Here is a 21,613-nt window from a genome sequence, read left to right as displayed (position 1 = left end):
TTGGGACTCTTTCAAATTTAAATATCCCGCGTAATGTAATCCGTTCACAATAGACCGCTAAGTTCTAGGTGACTATTTCGGCTTTCCAGCAAACGGGCACACTCGCCACAAAAACAACAATCAGCGCTCGATGCAGAATTAAACAAAGAGTAATTTTTGTTTTTGGGCCTCACAACGGGCTAACAACTATCAAGATGTGGATACAGCCCAAGGAGCTGCTTTTGCCCTCGGCATTTTGGTGAGTTTTCCTTTAAATCCTTCGCCAAATCGAAGAAATGCCGAAAATCTAAATTAAACATTCCTGCATGAGTGTGTGTGGGCGAGATGGATGGCATGTGTATATGCAATGTTGTGTTTATGGAAGGTGTCTCATGGAAAGCCTTAATCACGAAGTGCATTCCAAACCGGGGCCCCCCCTATCGCGTATTTGGAGAACGCATAAACCGACGTATTTGCAGTTAGTTTAATTGCATTTGTTGATAACTAATTGAGCCGAGTTCAAGACTCCAACTCTTCGGATCGTTGGCTCTGATTTCGCAACGCAAAAGGGGGCAGCTGTGCAAATTGATTTCCAACTGTTTCCTGCTGCGTAAAAGAAATAAACCCCCGCCCCCTCCCCAGAATAAAATAAAACCTTTTGAAACCGATTATAAACCCATCGTAAACCCGTCCCACCCACAGGATTGCCGAGATGCACTCGAGATACTTCGTCCTGCAGAAACGACGTAGTCATGGCGAATCCCGGGGCTTTGGATCCATATTGGTTGGAACCTACGACAGCATGATGAACACTAAACCGGCTCCATACCGCATTCTCCACCAGACGCCCTCGTCGGAAGTGTCTTACGGTAGGTTCTATAACTCGGGCTCATCCGCCTTATCAGTTTCAGCTCCTTTGGTCTATGCCCATTAATCTCTGACCATGAATCATCGCGGTTTCGCCTTGCTTTTATGGGAGTATGCCAATATTTCTTCCATCTACGTTTCCCTCACAGCTCTTACGTAAACACCAAACGAGGCTGATTACAAAAGCTAAAGAGGCTGGCTCATTTCTTTTGTTATTTAATTCAAGAAGTATTGAGAATAAAAGTCTATTGATGAAGCTAAGTACACAAAATGCTTCAAAGCGCAAATAAAGTAAAATCACAACAGATTAATGTTTTATCAAAACAATGTGTTTTGCAATCTTTCCCTAATTGTTATTTAGTTGGCCTAACATATTATGATTTGTTATTCCATATGGAATTAAGGGGGATTTTGCAATTAAAACGTACCCTTAGGAGATTATTAATATTATTTAACTTTCACAGAAATCGCAATAGGCATCACCCAGGATGAAATTGTCAAGGATTGGGAATGGCTTCAGACAAATCTGTTTAAAGTGCTCGACGAGATGGAGAACGAGGACGAGGTGACAAACTTCACCATATGCAAAATTCAGTCGCTCTACACTCAAAACAATCAAGATGACACCGGCGAGTCTGCTGATTTCAAGGTGATGACTTCACAATTCAGGCAGATTTTCAAAATGCCTGAGGAAGAGCAACTGGTTAACTCCTACTCGGCAACGTAAGCATGAATACGCTTCTTGAATTGGGGGTCCTTACTTATTTAATATTTGATTCTAGATACGTGAAAAACAAAATCCCGAGACAGGGACAGCTCTACATCTCAATGAACCACGTGTGTTTTTACTCCTATATGCTGGGCCAGGAGATAAAGCGTATTATTCGCTTTGCAGAGCTGGAGGACATCAGCCGAAATGCAAACACAATTTATCTGAAGACCACTAACAACATGACATACAACTTTACAATGCTCTTCAACGCCAGCGAGGCGCATCTACTGATCGAGCAGCTCAATAAAATGGCAATTCAGCAACTAATCCACGATCCCGATAGCCCTGTGGTTGATCACGATCCCTCGAATTTCGCAAGGTTGGGAAAAAAAACATCGAAGAAGCCCGTGCTGTTGCGCGATTTGACAGCTCGCCAGAAATCCGAAGAGTTTCGAATTTATTTCCGACTGCCGCAATCGGAGATAATTGATGGGAAGATAAAGGCGAATATCTGGACACCTTACTCGAAGCGATTTAATTCTGGCTTTATCTATCTGTCGCCGAATTTCCTTTGCTTTCGTAGCGATGTCAAGGATTTGGTCAGCGTGGTGATACCCATGAAGACAATTAAGGTCAGTCAAAGGAATTAATACTTTTTAGGCATCCCTTTAAATTTTAAAAATTCTTTTAGAGTGTGGAAAAGAAGGATGATGGCCAACAACGGTTTGAAAACCAAATTGTAATTATTACATCAGAGAATGTGCCTTTCATGTTTGCTCATATCGTGGACAGAGATGTACTGATCTCCAAGATTACAGATCTACTCGCAAGGATCCATGTGTGAGTAAAAATTATGATACAAAATTTAAATGATTTATTAAGTTCTCACACCTTTAAATTATTTCAGCCCTGTGAGTCGCGAGCGGGCCAAATACGACATCTCGTGGAGCAAACAGACCGCTTTGATGAACACATACAAGACTCAGTTCAGTTCAGAGATTGTGCAAAAACAAGAAGAGAAGATGTTGCGTTGGGAAGCACATTTTCGTGACTTTGGTCGAGGCATTGGAATGTTCCGCACCACGGACGTGATAAATCTGATTGTGGAGGGGATTCCCGATAAACTGCGCCAGGAGATCTGGCTGATCTTTTCGGGGGCGATTCACGACAAAGAGATGAATCCGGGACTTTACGAGGATCTGGTTGAGAAGGCAGCCTGCATTAAAAACTGCTTTGCCCATGACGAAATCGATCGGGATTTGCCGCGTTCGCTACCGGAGCATCCGGCATTCCAGAGTACCGATGGTATTGGAGCACTGAGAAGAGTTCTGCAGGCCTATGCGCTGCGCAATCCGCAGGTGGGTTACTGCCAGGCCATGAACATCGTGTCGTCGGTGTTCCTGCTGTTCTGCGATGAGGAGAACGCCTTCTGGATGTTGGCCAGCCTGTGCGAGAACCTACTGCCGGACTACTACAAGGATAAGGTTGTGGGTGCCCAGATTGATCAGGGTGTTCTCAACGAGTTGGTGGAGACGCATCTGGCCGACTTGCACGGCCACCTCGAGCAGTTGGGAGTAATCAAAATGATCTCCATATCCTGGTTCCTTACCATCTTCATGAGCGTTATCAGCTATGAAAGTTCGCTGCACATCCTTGACTGCTTCTTCTACGAGGGCGCCAAGATCATTTTCATGATCTCGCTGCAGATTATCGAGTGGAATAGGGATAAGCTGCTGCAATGCCAAGATGATGGCGAAGCCATGTTGGTATTGCAGAACTACCTGGAGGGTATCTACAACCCGGAGTACCAGGTTCCTCCAACGACAGACAAGCGGAAGATGGAGCGCAAAACCCAAACGCAAACCGTTCAAACTTTGATCCACGAGGCGTACACCAAGTTCGGCGAGGAGATCACCCAGCAGCGCATCGAGGAGCTCCGCAACAAGCACCGCCGATTGACTATGCGGCAGTTTGACATTGACAACGAGAAGACCATTGTGAAGGCCTACGTCCAGAATCCGTATTTCAGCCGAAATGAACTCCACATGTTGCTCACCATCATTCGGGAGGAGAAGCACGCTCTGAAATCCTTGCAACAGCAGCAGCAGAAAGTTCAGTGTCCGCTTTCCGAGACGCCGCAGCTGGTTCCGCAGTCACCAAGTCGTCCGGCCCAGGACTCGAGCACCTTTGGAGGCCGATACGAAGCCTATAGTGTCAACTATGAGGTGTTTCATACTCTTTTTACGGAGCTCACACCCTGGCGCAAGTGCGTCAGCGTGGATATCGGAGAAAAGTTGTTTAGGGTAAGTTATTTTGAATTGTATTATTTCGAATACTGTGTAAAGTGTTCTTTTGTTCTTTTAGCTTACCGACAAGCGAGGTACTGGTTTTCTAGACTTTGGGCAGCTTATAAATGCGCTGGGTCTTGTTTGCTCCACCAAGAGTATGGAGAAATTGAAGCTGCTGTTTGTGCTGCACCTGCCTCCTCTTTTGTCCAAAGCGGAGATCGAACGATCTCGTCGACCACGTCCGCGCACTAAAGACGATGCCGAGGAGGCCTTTGAGGCAGAGGATTTCTTCGAGTAAGTTATAAAATCAGATTGCAATGTACTTGGATTATAAAATCAACACCAAATTCCTTCTGTAGCAATGACGCCTCTGAGTCGATGGAGGCGCTGCCCTCGCCTTCGGATCACAACTTTGATGCTGACGACTTTGCCCTGATTAGTGCCACCCAGCACCTGCACAATCTGGCCGGAATCTCGGGCAACACGTTCATGGACCTGTCGCGTACACCCAATCTCTCGCTGAACTCCAACACCTCTTCGTTGGCGCAGCGCAGCTCGACCTTCTACGTGGACCTGCCGGGACTCCAGGGTACTGCAACCTCCACTGATGCTGGGCGGGACGAAGACGAGGCCCCGAGAGGGTTACGCCAGCAGGGCCGTTTCGAATCGATTGACACATTTTCGGATATTTCAGATCTGGGAGCGGCTCGCATGACGCCGCCCGGAGCTGGAATGGGAGCGGATATGGCAGCCGGCGCAGCCTCGGCTGCGGCCGCCGATCAAATGCTTCTGAATGTCGAGACTATATCGAATTTCTCACAGATCAGCGACCTGGTTGCGGCCACGCGACAAGAGCGCGCCGACTCGACTGCCACGGACTCGCGGAGTCTGGGCAGTCTCGGTTATTTGCTGGACCAGCCGGACGAGGGGGCGTCTGGTTCGCAACACAGCATTCCGCACATGCGTAAGGAGAATTTCCAGCTGCTGTGGCGCAGCATAATCGAGATCATGGGACTGGTGCAGGATGAAGAGATGCAAAGGGCTTGTAAGTAAAAGCCTTTTGGAAGAAAGAGTGTGTGTTTAACGTTGTTTTCCCTTTTAAGTTGAGAATCTCTTGGAGATGGGCAACAGCAACATCAAGAAGGAGCCCAGTCTGGAGAGCTTTACTCAGCTGAACTTGGGTGGCAGCGGGGATGAGGTAAGCTCGGGTTTATCTTTTTAAAGATTTTCAATAACAAATGATCCGAATCTCTCCCCAGCAACCGGATAGTAATGGTAATCCTACCACTCCCGCAGCAGAGCCCATCGGCACAACCAGGCTTTTTGTGGCTCTCGAGGAGGAACTGCGACAGGCGAGCGGCAAGGCCAAGGCCACGACGAGCAGTGGTGAGAGCAGCAGCAGCAGCACAAACACCTCCGAGTCCTGGCACATTTCCATCAGTCAGTTTATCGCCACGGTACTGACCGTCAATAGCGTTGTTAGAGGTTTCCAAACACCCATCCAGATTAGCGAGCAGATCGAGCAACTGCAAAAGAAGCGACGCAAGTGTTTGTCCACCAATTACTGAATAACCATAGTCCCCATCCTATCCCCCACCCAATTCCTAGCCACAATAATGTATTAGCCATATATGGAGCCCAACCGATCCTTCATCCTTGTGCAATGCGGCAAGCTTTTAATCGTATCCATGTTTTATGTATGTATATTGTATTGCCTCTACAGTTAAGTTAAGACAATTGTTTGTGAATATAATTCTATTATTCCTATTATACAACGCAGTCATATATAAAAAACAATGGATACGGGTTTTCTGTACATATTTTATGTACTTTTATGGTTGTTGAAAAAGGACAAGTTATGAGAAATTTATGTTTGAAACCCGAATGTTAAAAATCGATTAGATTTGATAAATTCAGAAGTTTTTCAAAACACAAAAATTGCTATAAAAAGCGCGGGCACCACTAACTTTGAATTGCCGATCAATTACTTATATCCATAGAAGCAATATGATAACCATTCTTTCAAATACTCCATTACTCTTCCATTGCCACCTGCTGGGAATTCCGCCTGTTTGCCGACGCATGTTGACGCTCATGTTCCGCCGTTCGCACCAAACACTCCTCATATGTCCACTTGGGGAAGACGCGCTTGTACAGGTACATAAAAGCGGTGTCATAGGACCGCAGCTGGCCATCAAAGTAGCACTTCATATGTCCGTGCGTGCCCAGCGACTCCTTGATGTGTCCCATGCGACCACACTTGGTCCTTAGTTTCACTGGCTTGAAGTACTCCACATCCTCTTTGTAGAAGAACATGTACCGAATCGTAGCCGACTTGCGATTAATCCGCATGGGATGACCGCTGAGAACAACGCGCTTGAGAACAATGCGATCTGGATTGCAAGAGAGCAGGCGTCCGCGGGCCACCAGTGCTAACGTGGAGTCAGGATTCACTTTGAACGCCAACACTGCTGCCGGAGGGAACTGAATGGGAGCGTAAAATGTGGCACAGACGGTCTCGTACGGACGGAAATAGCGCTCGAACTGAAAAATAGTTGGAATTTAATTAAATAAATCCACGGAATGGGCAGAATATCCTTACCTTATGCTTATCCCCGTTGGTGTGTTGGCTGTAAATAGGATTCACCACAAAGCGACGATAACCGCACTGGATGATCAACTGCTCCTTAGACTTGAGCGGCACCTCGGAGTCAGGCATTCGCTGCAGGACTACATTCATAACGCACATTTGGTGCTCATGTGGAAGCATTCCGTATACAATAATGTTGTCCGTAAGCTGAGCGGACTTGAAGGCGTTCCAACGGCTTTCAGGCACATTGATGACATGAAGCGTGACATAGAAACCAGGCTAGAAACAGAAGTTGTTAGGCTTATAAAATTAACTTCTCTCCTCAAGAACCTTACCAGCACACCCTCGAACTCCTTGGCTTCGCTCAGAATCCTTCGCTTGGTGCGGTCGAAATTCTGGAACTGGTAGATGCGCGCATAGTCAGCGGGCAGATTCTCCTTGGCATCCCAGGGCGATGTCCTGAAGGACTCCAAACCTCGGTATTTTTGGAACCTCTCGTGGGCGGGCACATCCAAAGGCGTGTCGATTTCATCCGGCCACAGTTGATCCGTGCGAGCCTGCTGAAGTTTCTTGAGGGTCTCGCGCTCCTCCTGGAAATCCATCTGCTGATCGTACTTTTCGTCATTGACAGCTGCCTCCGAGGTAACGGACACACTGTCCTGGAACTCCTCTGTGTCGGAATCCCTTTTCTCGTACTCATCCTCAAAGGATTTGTTGTCGCACGACATGAAGTCCTCATCATCGTCGTCGTCGTCATCATCGTCATAATCACTCATGTCTTCGTCATCTTTGTTGTCCGGATCTTCCACCTCCTCGACATCTGGAATCCAAGCGGCCTGGTACTCGCTGTAGCCCTTGGGCACACGCTTCACCAGCTTCATCTTTTTGGTTTCCTGCTGCGAGGCGGCGATTTCCTCCTCTGTGGGCCAGGTCTGCTCCGCGTCCATTGGATCGGGTATGTTCTCGCTTTGCAGAGAAGTGCGCTTCAGAGGATCGCTTCGGTCGAGTAGACGCACCTCAGCATTCTCGCCGTCGCGGGATTTGTCCAGTTTGTACGGATCTGGCGGGGCCACCACCTGGCTCAACTGGAAGTCGCCCAGGCCGGGAATATGCACCAAGCCATTTACGTTTAGGGATTGTCCCCGAAGAAAACCAGTTACTTCCAGGGTGCCCATATCATCGCTGGGATCGGAGCTCGGCTTGAACTCCACCACATCGCCAAAAAGGTGAGGTCGGTTGGCCACATTGTGAAGGACACGCTTCTTCTGTCCTCCAATGCGACGCATGACATTTAAACCCTCGCTGGCGGTGTCCAATTGCATAACTTTCTCCTCGGGCAATAATCTGGAGATGATCTTCTGGGCCGCCTGCTTGGCAGCGGGACGTCGCTTGGGATTGATGGACTCCAGATCCATGAGTGCGACCACGGGAGTGGGAATTCCCTGGGCGGATATCATGTTAAAGATCCGCTGACCCCAGCGATCGAAGATCTCTTCATCACCAAAGGCGGCGGAGGTTAGGAGCAAGGTGGTATCGCACACCTTCAAGTAGTCCAGAGCGATTAGCTCATTTCCACGACCAACAGGTGGGATCACAAACGCAAAACGCTGCTTGAAGCGAGGAAGATTTATGTAAACAATGCCACTGGGGGAGTTCTCCACCACCAGCTCGCTGTCGCAGCTCTGGAGGATGGCCAGTGCGGACCTGGGATCGATCTGCTCGTGCATGGGCAGCAGGCAGACGAGAAACGGTGCTGTGTTCTGACCTCCGAGCTTCCTCTTCTGCTCCAGTACTTCATCGCGCTTGTTTTTACGCAGCTGGTTCATCTGGTTGCGACGCTGTTCCTTCCTCTGCTGCTGCTTGTGCTTGTGGGAGATGGCCTTTAGACCAATCTTTCCTGTAGGAGGAGGTTTTAAAGTGATTTGGTTACCTTTGGAGATCCCTTCAAGAACAAGCACTTACCCTTCTGGGCATTGTCTATGGCTCCTTTAGAGCGATGTCGACCCGTTTTGTGGGCCTTATTCGTTTGCTTCAGCGGCCCCGGCCGATGAAACGCATGATCCGCCATGATTGCAGCAGTTTAGATCACAAAATTCCAATTATTTGTTACTAATTTACGCTGTTTTGTTTCTTCATCCAGAGCACATGTTCCGTCGTCAGTGTGACCAGAGTGGGCGAAAGTCGTTGCGCCCAACAGCACAAAAAAGCATGTTATGGTTAACAGAATTCTCTGGGGCGCCAAAATTCAAATTGTTTTCTTCTTTAAAAATATGGATTTGTTTTAACCAATCTTTAGATCTGAAGTTCTTTTTTAAAATATATACTATAAAATTGTTTAAAATTTCCTTTATTTAATCCCAAAAGTAAAACACACAATTTGCTCGTTTTTTTAAACCACATTCAATGTAAATATGTATTTGCTGTTTATGGTATAGACTTGACGTCTGCTTGAATATAACGCTGTTTAGTAGCTAGTTTACATCCATGCCGTGATATATGCATGCGTCGGGTTCTTTTTCTTGGCTGTAGTAGCTCAGTATAGTAATAGGTTCAACTGCCTTTGATTATTCGCAACCGTCGCTTTGGCGCGCTGTTCAAAATATTTTCGAATGGGTTTTGGTTGGCCTTACATAGATTAGACGTAGGTAGTAGTAATTAACTTAGTTGCGTAGGGTATTAATTAGTGGGCTGTGTAAATAATTTCCAGGGGCCTCGAGAGGGTCTAAAACTTAACGATAGGCCATAACACTTAACAATTAGGAGTAAAACAATAGAACTAATAGTAGGTAAATTGAGTGATTGTTTCTCATTAATTGGATTTGGTACTTCTCGAGATTTCCTCTGGGTTTTTAGGTAGGTCAATATTTCCAAGCAAACGATCCTCAGCGAAGTCCAAAACGGCGTGCTGGATAAATCTCAATGTTGCATGATTTTGCTGCGTTTCTCCTCATCGCTCGATTTAAAGTAATTTTTGCAGTTGTATAATGGATATTTGTATATATGTATATATATATTATTCAATATTTATGCATTGGCCTATTTACGCCGCAATGCCAATGGCCTGCCCTAAAAATTCCCACCCCGAAACTCCCATTTACATACAAAACATACCGAATAATCTACCACCTCACTAGGGTCTTACAAAATTGGTGCCATCTTATGTCTTTGTGTGTTCTTTTTTCGAGTGTGTCTCATTAAATGCAGAAGTTCGACTCTGCCATCCGTGCTCCACAATACGCTTCCCATTCGGTATCCTTCTGAGTTGCCCACGTCCCTTTGATCTGAATGCCGGTTTATTGTTGTCTTTGTGCGCGGAATCGGGAGGATATGGCTTTTGTTATTCGCGGGCTGGCCAATTACATGTTTCTGCACTGGGCGCAAACGGAGCGCGCCTTTGTATTGTCACGCACAAAATCATGCACATTGAACTTTCCATCATCGCCGTGCTCGTAGCCGCGGCTCTTCAGCTGCCTGAAAATGAAAATGAAAAAGGAAAAGTAGAGATTGGAAAAAGTCAACAACAGGACCGGGGAGCCTTTTCCAAGAAACCGAAGGTGATGAGAAATGGCTGGTAGTTCTGCTCAGGTACCTGACACAAAATCGGATCCATTTGGTTTGAAATTCAACCTTACTTTGGTTCGAACAACCTTTTTTTGTTTACTAGGTACATCTATATTTTTGCCACAAAGAAATGCTGTATTTTCCCATCACCGCCAACAAAATCAAGATGAAATTATGATGCTCTTGAAAAGCAGGACCCACCTGGCCACCGCTGTGAAGGACAGCTCCACGTTGAGTCCCGTCTTGGCCGAGGTCTCCATGAAGGGCACGTTGTGCTCCCTCCCCAAACGCTCCCCGTCCTCCCGCTTCACCTGCCGCTCGCTGCTGCTGCAGTCGGCCTTGTTGCCTGCGGAGCGAAAAGAAGATTCGATTCCGTTCGAAACGCGTAAGTTGATTAAGCGTAATCAAAGCCTTTTAACTGCATCTCTCACCTATTAAAACGATGACCACGTCCTCCTGCGCGTATTCCCGGATTTCGCCCAGCCAGGCGCGAATGTTGTCGTAGGTGGTCTTGTTGGTCACGTCGTATAGCAGCAGCAGCGCTTTGGTTTAAAAATTAAATTAGGATCAAAGGACAGGCAGTCGGAAAGAGGGATTTGACATGCACAAAAAATCATTCAAATCTAATTGAAAATGTGTGGTTCAAAGGTTTTAGTTGAACAGAAATTATTTTAAACATTTTGAAAAAAATTGTGGAATAAATGTTTGGGTGATTTTGAGGAGCAAGACAAATAATATTTTTGTTTGGCATTTGTAAAGGTAATGTTTTATTCGAAAGTAGAAAGGTTTGTCTTAATTTTAGTTTTAAGATTTGTTGTAAATAAACTCAAATAAACTAATATAAATTAAAATAAAAAATTATATAAAAGTTATGTACTATTCTCTGTGACACATAAGTTATTAAACGCCTTCTATTATTGCTCTTTAAGCTTACAGTGCTGTTGAGCACAGTTTGAATGTCAACTCACCGTGGGCGTCGCGGTAGTAGGCGTGGGTAACGCTCCGGAATCGCTCCTGTCCGGCCGTGTCCCATATTTGCAGCTTGACGCGGGTTCCATCGACGACCACCACTTTGTTCTGTCGACGCATTTGTAATTGGACGGAATGCAATTTATTATTTTATAAATACCAAACACGAAACCGCTCCATGGAAATGCAATTGTTATGTAAATGCAATTAATTCACGAAACGCTCATGCACAAAAGCCGTGCCACCGAATTACACACAGAGAAGGAGGAGAAGGAAAAGAGTTGCGTGGAAAGGGGATAACGTTGCGTATGCTTAATGCATATCACTTATACGCAGCGTTGGCTGGCCAAATATGAAACCCCAGAAACACATGCAGACATGGAAAAAGCAAAAAAGAGAGAGACGTTTGGGGGAGGGGTGGGTGGAATATTCATAAGTACGGTCAGGCGGCCATTTCCATGATGAAAGTCTTGGGTCGAAGGATCCGGCATAATGATGAGTCGCCTTCTTTTCCGCTTTCCTTTTTCCCGAATAATGAGCCGCAGACGTTGCAAGTTCGCCCGGGCCATTGGCATTACGATGGCCCCATGTCGTTTCCCCACTAACTACTCAGACAGTCAGTCAATACCATAAAAGAGTACGAGAGGAGAAACACACAAAATAACACAAAAAATACAGAGCATACAGCAAAAGGTTCAAGTACGGGCGTATGATTTTAATGTGTTTGTGTGGCGTATTGCCTTGATTTGATTTCGATTTCGTGGAAAGTAACATGACTAAAATGATAATCCAAGGATTTCTGGCTCGGCAAACACTAGACTAATCCACTGCCACAAAATTCCGGGTTAACGTTAATTTAATTTATGTTTATTATTTCACTCCAGCTTAAATACTTTTAATAAAATATTTTTCTGTTTAATTAAGTGAATTTTAAATAATCATAATTTCTATAAATTTTTTTACTTATATAAAATGTATTTTTTAAACACTTTTAATTATGAAAGTATTTCAATTTTGTTACTTAGTATTCACTTTTACTGCGAGTACACAAATTAATACTTGAAAGTAAATAACTTTTCTTACATCTAGAGATCTCAAACATCTAATTATCCATAATATGGCAGTCACTTATATACAGTATTCGTTTACTTTATACTTTGGCTAAGAATCAGCCAAGTTGAAAAATCAACATGAACAACTCCCGAGCGAATTAAATTTCAGGTCATTCCCCAGTGCCCCCGCAGTAAGCGGTGAGGTGGGTGATGACTGAGGGAACGTTGCATCCCCGAGGCCAAAGTTAGACAATGCCAGCGTCGACATATTTAATATAGGAAACATGGCAACAATTTAAAGTCAAGGAAACGGCACTTGTAAAATTTTCCGGGACAGAGACAGATAGTCGTAGAGGGAGGGAGACAGACGGTGGAAAAGTGGGGATAACGCGGGTAGTTTAATAAATTTATGAGCCATGAACCACAGAGGAAAAGAGGATATATTGAAGGATAAGGACGGGGGCAAAGAAAGTGCCTCCGGCCAGGACAACTAAGCCCCTAAATGTTGAACCGCACAATAATAAGCACAATAAAAGCAATAACAACAAGTTAAATACAACAACAAAAACAACAACAACAATGGGGGAAGGGCAGTAAACAGCGCACACAAATACACTCACACATAAACACAGGCCACACAAACACACGGGCAAAGAACATCAACAAGTCCTTTTCAAGTTCACATGCTTTTTAATAAATAGTCCCCCAAGGATCTTTATCTCTATCAACAAACCGGGCGGTTGGTTGGGTATTCGTTGGGTTTGAACAAGAACTAAACGTAAAGAGGACAACCGCAGGCAACTACGAAATCATGAAAACCGCAGCCCATAGACGGGTCGGAGAAAGAGACAGAGATATACGAACAGAAAGAGACAGACACAGACAGAGGTAGAGAGAGAAAAAGAGTGAGAAGAAAGTGGAGTTGAGAGGGCAGTAGGTGAAAATCGCATTCAGAACCTTGACAACTGTTGACAGGACGCATATAATGGCGCAAAGAAGGAGACAAGAGGTCTGCAGGTGGTGCACTGAGAGAAATGTGTTATACAATTGTATTGTAATAGAAATTTATTAAAGTCTCAATTATAACCAAGTTAATTATTATAATACAATTATCAGTTAATTCAAATTCCAATTTATTTATTTTAGTTTAATTTGTACTCACTTAAGAAATATTATTAAATATTTTAAAAAGCTTACACTTTTTTTCTCAGTGTACCAACTGACGGACAGTTCAAATAGATAGATAAATGATGTAGATTTATTAGACAGACAGAGTCACAGATGAAAGTAAACTAGGAGAGACGGAGAAAACACTTAGGCGGAAAGTACAACAATGATAGGAAGAGTTTCCACAACAACAACAATAACAACAACGACAAGAACAGGGATAATGACAACAATATATAGAAGGGGGATAAACTGAACTGAACACACAGAAGACGAACATTGCAACATTTGAACAAAATAGAACAGAACAAACGGCGGGAATAAAGCGCTTACCCTAAAATCAATGCCGACTGTGCTGAGGAAATAGCTCGGCACATAGCGACCATCGCGGAAACGGATCAAAAGCGAGGTCTTGCCCACTCCCGAATCGCCCAGCATTATGACCTGATTTGCGGGACACCGAGAAAAGCCAGAAAAGCCGTGTGATACGTAAGTGGGTCTGTATGTCTATATGTATTTCTTTTTGGGGGGCGGAGGCATTGTCATGGTTTGATTTTTCTGCATAATCATTTATGCCCGGGCCCTAATGTTCTCAGCTAAATATTTAATGAGCTGCTTATGAATTTAACATGCCAGCCGGGAGTGCTAAAAGCTACCGCTTTCTGGCTTCAACGATTCCAGGGCATCTTTCCCCTTTTTATCCTTTTCACCTGAAATCCTTTCGAAAGGTCCTGCTGCCGTCTGCTGTTGACTCTGCTGGGATACGCAGAGTTGGCTCGGTTATGCAAACATTGCAATTGCTGATTTCCCAGGGAATGCCTTGTTTGCCAGCTGCTAACTAGGCGAAAATGTTACATGAAAATGGGTTGTGCAAACCTATGCATACACGAAAAATTAAACCCCTACAGAAATTGGTAGCCAAATAATGGTTTTAATATACTTAAAGTAGATCAAAGATTTATTTATCCTTGTACTTTAAAACTTTGTTTATTTGTTTCCTAAATACTCTATTAACTTCTTGATAGATTTTGCTTCCACCCTTAAAGTTTATTTCATTTATATTAAAACGTTTTACCTTGCATGGCGCAAATTAAAATTTAAATTGTCTAAATAATTGCCTTTGTAGGAGCCAACTAATTTACGCACTTTAAATGGCTTAAAGCTGCCTCGGGGAATTTATGCAAATTTTCTTTCTTTTTAACGAGCACGACAAATAAATGAAATTTTTATGCAGCTCCTGTTTTATATATTTTTCATTCTCGCAACTTGGCTTGGCAGCTGGCTGACAGGAAGTCGCCGCCAGGAGTCCTGTCATAATTCCCCAGAATTATTCTAATCAACAGCAGCTGCAGCAGCGACCGAATGTCACAAAAACTTTGCTCTCTCTAACTTTCTGTTCCAGTTCCTTGTGTGTCTGGCCATTTAATTTCCTTTGTCACTCTGCACTTTATTGAATTTTATGACTTTATTTTCGGCTGCTTATGTAAATCACGTTGTAAATCAGGCCAAAAGCCGATCAGGGGCGCAGCGAATAAAAGCTGGCTCGTAAAAGTCGCAAGCAGTCAAACAAAAAGGTATAATACATAAATCAAATTGTGGCCTCGCGAACAAGTTGCTGGGTTGAGCACTCGACTCCCAGACTCCTCGAGTTCCAAATAAATATACCCATAAGAAAATACATTTTTTTCGGCTCGCCTTTGTTGTCGCCTTTTTGAAAATGCAAATTGGCAGTTGACGAGTTGAATCGAAAAAGGGATTTTTCTTTGCATCTCTTTTCTAGAGTTTGTGCAATGAGGAGGGGTATTTCTTTGTAACTCTAAACGAGAACGATGCCAATAAGTATTAGGTATTATAGAAGGAAAAGCAGAGAAATATATTTCTACAGGCTACCAAACTTGTAACCAAAGGTACTAAGCACTAAAAAACTTTTAGGGAGTAAGTTAATATTGTATATAAACTAAGTCTCTATATCTATTATCTTCTTACTTGTGACCAAAGGAATCCCTAGAAGAGCTTCTAATTAAAAAAAGAAAGTGTAGCGAAACTTTATAATTGCCCGAGAAATTGCTATAATAATTTAGAAAGTTCTGTAAACTTCTCGATACTTCAACTGCTCACTATTGTATTGTGTTGAGTGCCTCGATTAGTCTTTAAATTTGTTCCCCTTCCCCCAGTCTTATTCACCTTGCCCATGATATCGAAGTCGTCCTCCTCCTCCGGCGCATTGTTGGATGAAATCATGCGGATGAGTGCTCGTCCGGCGTTCTTGCAGAGCGTGGCGCTGGCTCCCTCGATTCCGGGTCCCGGCGCAGGTGGATTGGCTGCAACAGATGGCCTGGCCACAGTGGTTACCCCACCCGCTCCGCCGCCACCACCGCCTCCTCCTCCTCCGCCACCGGAATCGAGGAGGGGCTGCTGTTCGGCACCAGCGGCCAATCGAACGCTATTCAGACGGGCCATGAAACCATTGCCAGATGGCGGATGCTGCTGCGATGTCTGTGGTATTTGCTCCCGGAACTTGGCCATCGAGGTCATGTACTCCGGCAGCAGGGGCTGCTGGGAGATGGACTGCTGGCGCTGGTGGACAATCACGCTGGGTCGCCGCTTCGGATAGCCGTCGTCATCGGAGTCATCGGAGGCAATGCCGTTGATCTTGTCCAGCGTTTTCGGTGGCAATTGGCCGGGGGTGATGTGCTGCCAGGTGGGCTTCACCAAGGACTCCCGCCTGGTGGGCGATCCACTGGCTAAGGGCGATGGGCTGGCCACCGAAATGGAGGGCTTTCGACTCCCCGAAGGACTCGCTATCGAATCGCTGCGATATCTTGTCTGCTGGCGACGCATCTTTGAAACCTCTTCACTTCCTGCTGATTGGCCTGATTCTATATTTAACACACGCACATAAATCAATAATCTCGGCTCGGATGTCGGATGTCGGTGGTGTCTTCATTATTGATGGACGCGAAACCAACCCCCAGAAGGAAGGAAGTGCCCGAAATAAAGTTTGCTTGGGTTGCAGATACACACTTAATCACACACAAGTACACACAGCCAGTTCAGTTCCGACAAAGTCATTAAAACTCATTAAAAAGCATAAACAAGATGCCAACTTTCATTATCCCCGCAGTTGGGATTCGGCTTTAACAAAACACCAGTTTGTGTATGAATAAATGAAAGTGCTGGAATTCCGTAGCAAAAACAATGAACGACCAGGTGCAAATTGAATGTAATTTCGTTCCTTTCTCTTTCCGACGAAATGAAATGAAAACCGAAACCCACAAATGCTCCAGGGCCGCAAAACAACAACTGTCGTTGACAACCGGGTGAAAGTGGGTGGTGAAAGGGGAGGGGATGCCGGAGAAGGGGGAAGGGGGAGCGGAATGTTGCGGTTGCTGTCGCTAAATCAACAGTTGGCAAGCAAACCGCAAGGCCACCGAAAGCAAAAGCGAAATCACCGAACCGAAGCTGTGGCTAACTAAATTTTTGGCTAATTATGCATTGGCTCGTCCTGCAGGAGAAAGTTTGCCAAGGAGAGGGGAAAGGGGAAGGGAAAGGGGGGAGGGAGGGGGTAGTACAACCCTGTGATTAACTAGAGCTCATTAGCAACCACAAAATGCCCTGGCTGCTGTTTCCCTAAGTGATTACAAATCGCTTGTACGTATCTTAGCAAGTTTTCATAGCATACTTTTTGGGGCCAAAAAGAGTTCATTTCAAAGAGTGGCGTTCCCATTAACATTTCCGTTACTTAACATGCAATGAAATTAAATAATATTTACCCAAAAATAAACATGAAGAAACGGTGAAAATTTTTTAACATAATCTACATCCGTAATTTGGAAATCTCATTTATGTACTTGCCACTGGCAAGTCCAAATTCAACTAAAATTTACTGAAGTCAAGTAAAAGTTTAGAGTAAAACTTTACGATTCGAATATCTGCAAACCCGAATACACTTTCACTGAATATTGTATTGGAATCAATAAAAAGCGGTGAATGGAATTTCAATTCAACCCGAATTCATAAAATAGAAATCAAATTTCATGAACCAAGAGTTGGCAAACTCTCATTCATGTTGACGTTTTTGGGGTTGCCGCCAGGCAGCAAGGCAAAATTCAACCGAACTTTAATTTAATTTGCAGCTCAACAAATTGCCAAATGCCAATACATATATCAATATGGTTGTATGGCTTCCAAATTCCAGACAAAACCCTTTTGACGTGGGTGGTTTGGGTTTGTATTCCGCTTGTTCGTGGGTGGACTATTGAAGCTAAAGGCTCGCAGAACCGTGCGAATTCAGCCATCCATCCAACACGGCTGTCTACTACCTGTCGTTTCGCCTTTATTTCACTCTGCTTAAAGCGTTCTTTTTATGGCGGCTTTCGCCGAGGGTCCTAAAATGCAGGTCAACGGCAGCGAACACGTGCGAATTGTTAACTACTTTCTGGAGGCAGTTAAAGCGGGGGCAAAGTGCTCGAGATGGAATGGCATTGAAATCGGATAACCCTTGAGCCTGGGACAATTTGTAAAGCTGAGAAAGGTAAACAGGTTCTCAAACCTTTAATCGAAGAAAGCTATTACCGAAATTCATTTACTTTGATAATTGCGTATATATTTTGGAGGTGGATTTATAAATGTTTGCTCCCTTGGGCTGAATACTAAAACATTTATTTGTCAAAAAAATCAAAAGCTAAAAAATGTTGACATATTCAGTGGAAATACCAACATGTAGATTCTATAAATACATTAAGCAATGTGAAAAGGACATTGAAATCGGATAGCCCTTGAGCAGAGGACGCATTGTTAAGGTCAACAAAAGTATAATTTTACCAATTACGTTTCAATTCTTGCCAACGCACTTCGTTGTAGACCTTTAATTATGTCCGAATTCAATGTAAGTCCATACAAAAATATATATGGCCCGTGGGCAATTTGGCCCTCTTTATGCAAATATGGCAAATGATATACAACAAGTTGACCCTTTTTCCCGGCTTGGGGGTCAGTGAGGTGTCAATCCATGATACAACCTTTCGAGCAGCCATCGAGCAATTTACTTTAATCAACTTAAAACGCAACGGCTGATAACAAAAGTTTTTAATTGGGTTGTCGCTGTTTTATGCCGGCTGATGCTCCCCCTTTTCCTCTTTTTTTCTACACAGAAATAATCTGGCTATAAAAAAATAATTGAATAGGTAATATTAAAAATAATTTTTTAGGCGAAATTATAATTTGTAAGTAAACTTTTTTAGTGGATACTGAAATTTTAAAAGATTCTTTATTTTTGTAAAAACTTTAAAAATATCTTTACATATTTATATCTCCTAAATTAATATTTTTTAATAGCACATGTTAAATTTATAAGTAAACATCCTTAAACGCACCATCTTTAACCCCATCTTTAACCAAAGATTTTTTCGAGTGTACCGTTTCCCTGCTGGTGACAACAACCTAAAAGCGAAGAGACAAAAAGGAAAAGCGAAATTTCCTTTCTCGGAGTACACGAAATTTGTTCAAAGTTAAAAGTTAAGCAGAATTTTTCAGTTCCTTTCATAAATTGGGTGGGCATTGGGCCGGGGAATTCCCGCTTGCCGTGTAATTATACAAAGCGAAAGGAGAAAGTGGTCGGTTGGCAGGGGAGAAAGCGAAAGGCGGTTTAGGCCAGCCAGTGAGACGGTTCATTGCACAGTCATCGGGACACCCACGCAGGACACAATGCTCATGTAGGCGTATGGGCATGTCCTGCCCACGCACACACACCCTAACATACACACACACGCACAGAGAAGGAGAGGCGGACACAAAGGCAACCGTAGGCACACAGATGCTAAGGACACGCTGACTTACATTCAATTTAGCGTTCAATCACGCCGCTTAAACGGCAGCAACAGCAATTTCCAAGGCAGAAGGAGCAGACAGAAGCGGCAGACAATAGTTTCCTGATTGCGTGGACAGCTTTAAGGAAATGACGAGCCAGATGGCCGACCAGGCTGAAGGATATACAGTTGGGGCCAGAATAATAATCCGTTTTTGAATAATTTTAAAGAAGAGTTTGGGAAAGTTGGAACGTAAGTTATTTCCTGATTGCTTTATTCTATAAACCATACATTAAATAATAATTATTTAATATATAATTGTAATTATAATGAGTTTAAATTTATAATATATTATATGTAACTTTTCAAGTTTGAGAACATTTCAATTTAAGTTTGCTATAACTATGACCACTTGTGTGGCAAAGCCCCATGTGTGCGCTGAAGATTTTGAAAGGAAGCTGCAAATTGACGAGAGAGCCAATTGACAGGACAAAAGGCAAAATGCTTTCGCGCAGAGCGATTTCATAAAACTTTCAAGGCATCAGCACCACAATTTACTACCAGTGCATCTTGGTTGCGGGATTCGAGGGGGAAGTGGTCTCAAAAGAAGGTCATGTTTGGGGGGCGGACAAGCCCCCCCAGGAGATTTGTGCTAGTAATCGGCTTAAATGACGATTCAAGTGACTTCCAGCCCGGGGGGATGCCCCTGGAAATTTCGAAACGAGAAGAAACAGGACACCTGTGGCAGTTAGCAAAAGTTCGGGGAATTTCGATGCCCCATTCTCTTTTAATGCCCCACTTTGAAGTTTTGGAAAATCGCAGGCTTTGGGCCAGACCAATTTTAATTGCGAAAATCGATAGCACGTTTATCTCTCCCAGAAACCTTGAAAACCGCAAGCTGCTTAAAAAATTTTACTTAATTTCCAGCTGAATGTGAAATTATATACTTTTCTCGTTAGGAAATCAGATTTCAGGCAGAAATCGGGGAGAGATACTAACCCTGACCTTCAGCAGTTTGCATTCATGCGCAATTATTTTCACTCGCATAATTAATGCGCATTTGTGAGAGACCGAAGCCCAAGTAAACAACAATAGAAAATGGCCAAGACATTACAGACATAAGGCTCGAGTACAAATTGGCTTGTATTCAATTGCATTGATCAAATTCCAATTAGAGAAAGACAACTGAATTAAAGGCAGCTTAGATTCCTGGAAATTGGTCAACGGAAAATTTGTCACCTAATTTAATTATCAATAGCTGTAAAGCGTAAATTAGGTTTAAAGTTTCCCTTTGCATTAGGTGCGTTAAGTAGTTTGAAGCCAATCAGGTTTGTTTTTAATATTTTTAACATTAGAATGTAAACAACGTTTACTTTAAAAAAAAATGGAAGTTTTTCCAAATATCTTCCAAATAGAATTAATATTTATTATTGATAAAGCTTAAACAAATTTTAAATAAACTAAAAAGGTTGTACGTTTTATAAATTATAAAAACAGAAACAGCTGTTAATACATATTTTAAAGGTAAAACACAAGCTTCCCAAACGTTTATTTGTTTCCGAATTTCCAGGTCATTTCCTATGCCGTTTCAAGACATGCCTCAAACAGATTATCCAATTATACGTCAACCGAAATTCCCAAATCCTCTCGACACCCAAACAATCCAACAAATATTGGCCAAAACATTTCCGCTGCACTTGAATTATTAAATGCCAAACGAAGCCAGTCTGCCATAATTGTTTTCATTTATTTTTAACTCGCGCAGGACCTTGTCAATTTACCCAGACACCACAAAACAAGCACACACACACACACTCACAGGATGGATTAAGGACATTAAAGCGCCAAAAATAGCAAAAACAATAGGCTGCATTTTGAATGCAAGTGCTTACAAAATGTTAACATATGTCTACAAAATCTGTTAAATGTTCAATGAGCACGCTAAAAGATTTCAGCACAGGACAGCACTTCACTTTACTTGGCTCGGAGTTTCGCGACGAATGTATTTTTGGCTGGCACAGCTTTCCACCTGGCTGGGAAATTCGGAAAAGCCACAAGGGATGCGCGTCTGCTGCTCAACGAGGCGTCAGTGTTCAGACCCACAACTAGACTGACTGGCGGCGGACCCAGGAGAACTCGCATCACTCCCAATTTCACAGTTCGCAGCAGCCGAGTCCTTCGGCTCCGCTTCGATTTGAGTTCGAGTTGCAGGTCGTGTTGCTTCGTTTTTTTCGGCTTTGGCTTTGGCTTTGGCTTTGAAACAGCAGCAGCAGCAGCAGCAGCCCTGGCCTAGAAACGTGGAAGGTTGCGCCGGAGGGTAGGGAATTTCGGTCTCAGGACTCAGGTGTCCGTCGGCCAGGGTACACCAATTCGAAGCTTAAGTATTCCCCGAGGGCCTTCTTGAATTTAAAGTCCGTATCAAGCATAGCTTCAAAGTTAAGGATTTTTTTTGGAAAGTTGAAACTATAGAGCTTGCCATAATTTTGTTTGAGTTTGTAACATTTAATACACACAGATTTTTGCATAGATATACAACATTTACTATAAAAAATTACAAAAACAACCGGATTTGGTTTTTAAAGGAATATCTCTAGTACATTTTTTAAAGCCAAACCATTTTT

General features: G+C 43.6%; 3 protein-coding genes across 5 annotated transcripts; 1 reads left to right on the top strand and 2 right to left on the bottom strand.

Moving 5' to 3' along the window:
• Window positions 1-101: 101 nt before the first annotated feature.
• On the top strand, window positions 102-5,615 carry LOC108093120 (TBC1 domain family member 9). Of its 2 annotated transcripts, XM_017193064.2 has the most exons (11): window positions 102-238; window positions 682-848; window positions 1,311-1,569; window positions 1,629-2,190; window positions 2,250-2,398; window positions 2,466-3,861; window positions 3,923-4,140; window positions 4,206-4,435; window positions 4,541-4,891; window positions 4,950-5,044; window positions 5,106-5,615. In XM_017193064.2, exons 1-11 carry the CDS (start codon window positions 195-197, stop codon window positions 5,412-5,414), a joined length of 3,780 nt encoding a protein of 1,259 aa, XP_017048553.1. In that variant the 5' UTR covers window positions 102-194; the 3' UTR covers window positions 5,415-5,615. The 2 variants fall into 2 exon arrangements, with proteins under 2 accessions (XP_017048553.1, XP_017048552.1); XM_017193063.2 differs by having other exon boundaries at window positions 4,206-4,891.
• Window positions 5,616-5,647: 32 nt separating this feature from the next.
• Window positions 5,648-8,596, bottom strand: LOC108093121 (pre-rRNA-processing protein TSR1 homolog). The gene is made up of 4 exons (XM_017193065.1): window positions 8,399-8,596; window positions 6,772-8,333; window positions 6,449-6,715; window positions 5,648-6,390 (listed from the first exon to the last, which is right to left on the bottom strand). The coding sequence occupies exons 1-4, from the start codon at window positions 8,502-8,504 to the stop codon at window positions 5,881-5,883; spliced, it is 2,445 nt and encodes an 814-aa protein (XP_017048554.1). The 5' UTR covers window positions 8,505-8,596; the 3' UTR covers window positions 5,648-5,880.
• Window positions 8,597-8,817: 221 nt separating this feature from the next.
• Window positions 8,818-21,142, bottom strand: LOC108093229 (ras-related protein Rab-26). Of its 2 annotated transcripts, none has more exons than XM_017193199.1 (7): window positions 20,885-21,142; window positions 15,370-16,064; window positions 13,519-13,629; window positions 10,966-11,074; window positions 10,429-10,539; window positions 10,199-10,343; window positions 8,818-9,907 (listed from the first exon to the last, which is right to left on the bottom strand). In XM_017193199.1, exons 2-7 carry the CDS (start codon window positions 16,024-16,026, stop codon window positions 9,793-9,795), a joined length of 1,248 nt encoding a protein of 415 aa, XP_017048688.1. In that variant the 5' UTR covers window positions 16,027-16,064; window positions 20,885-21,142; the 3' UTR covers window positions 8,818-9,792. The 2 variants fall into 2 exon arrangements, with proteins under 2 accessions (XP_017048688.1, XP_017048689.1); XM_017193200.1 differs by having other exon boundaries at window positions 20,971-21,142.
• Between the last annotated feature and the right edge of the window lie 471 nt (window positions 21,143-21,613).

The sequence above is a fragment of the Drosophila ficusphila genome, unplaced genomic scaffold (assembly GCF_018152265.1).
Source record: "Drosophila ficusphila isolate 14025-0441.05 unplaced genomic scaffold, ASM1815226v1 contig_106, whole genome shotgun sequence".
Taxonomy (NCBI): Eukaryota; Metazoa; Arthropoda; class Insecta; order Diptera; family Drosophilidae; genus Drosophila; species Drosophila ficusphila.
Note: the sequence above shows the minus strand (reverse complement) of the source record. Positions and strands in the feature narration are given on the sequence as shown.

Bases quoted from the DNA above. Each gene is read 5' to 3' on its own strand.
- LOC108093120 (XM_017193063.2), top strand. From the start codon at position 195: ATGTGGATACAGCCCAAGGAGCTGCTTTTGCCCTCGGCATTTTG. The intron at 849-1,310 runs GTAGGTTCTATA...TAACTTTCACAG, and splicing joins CTCGTCGGAAGTGTCTTACG to AAATCGCAATAGGCATCACC. The intron at 2,191-2,249 runs GTCAGTCAAAGG...AAATTCTTTTAG, and splicing joins TACCCATGAAGACAATTAAG to AGTGTGGAAAAGAAGGATGA.
- LOC108093121 (XM_017193065.1), bottom strand. From the start codon at position 8,504: ATGGCGGATCATGCGTTTCATCGGCCGGGGCCGCTGAAGCAAACGAAT. The intron at 6,716-6,771 runs GTAAGGTTCTTG...TTCTGTTTCTAG, and splicing joins AGGAGTTCGAGGGTGTGCTG to CCTGGTTTCTATGTCACGCT. The intron at 6,391-6,448 runs GTAAGGATATTC...ACTATTTTTCAG, and splicing joins CCAACGGGGATAAGCATAAG to TTCGAGCGCTATTTCCGTCC.
- LOC108093229 (XM_017193199.1), bottom strand. From the start codon at position 16,026: ATGCGTCGCCAGCAGACAAGATATCGCAGCGATTCGATAGCGAGTCCT. The intron at 13,630-15,369 runs GTGAATAAGACT...CCCGCAAATCAG, and splicing joins ACTTCGATATCATGGGCAAG to GTCATAATGCTGGGCGATTC. The intron at 10,540-10,965 runs GTGAGTTGACAT...TTTAAACCAAAG, and splicing joins CTACTACCGCGACGCCCACG to CGCTGCTGCTGCTATACGAC.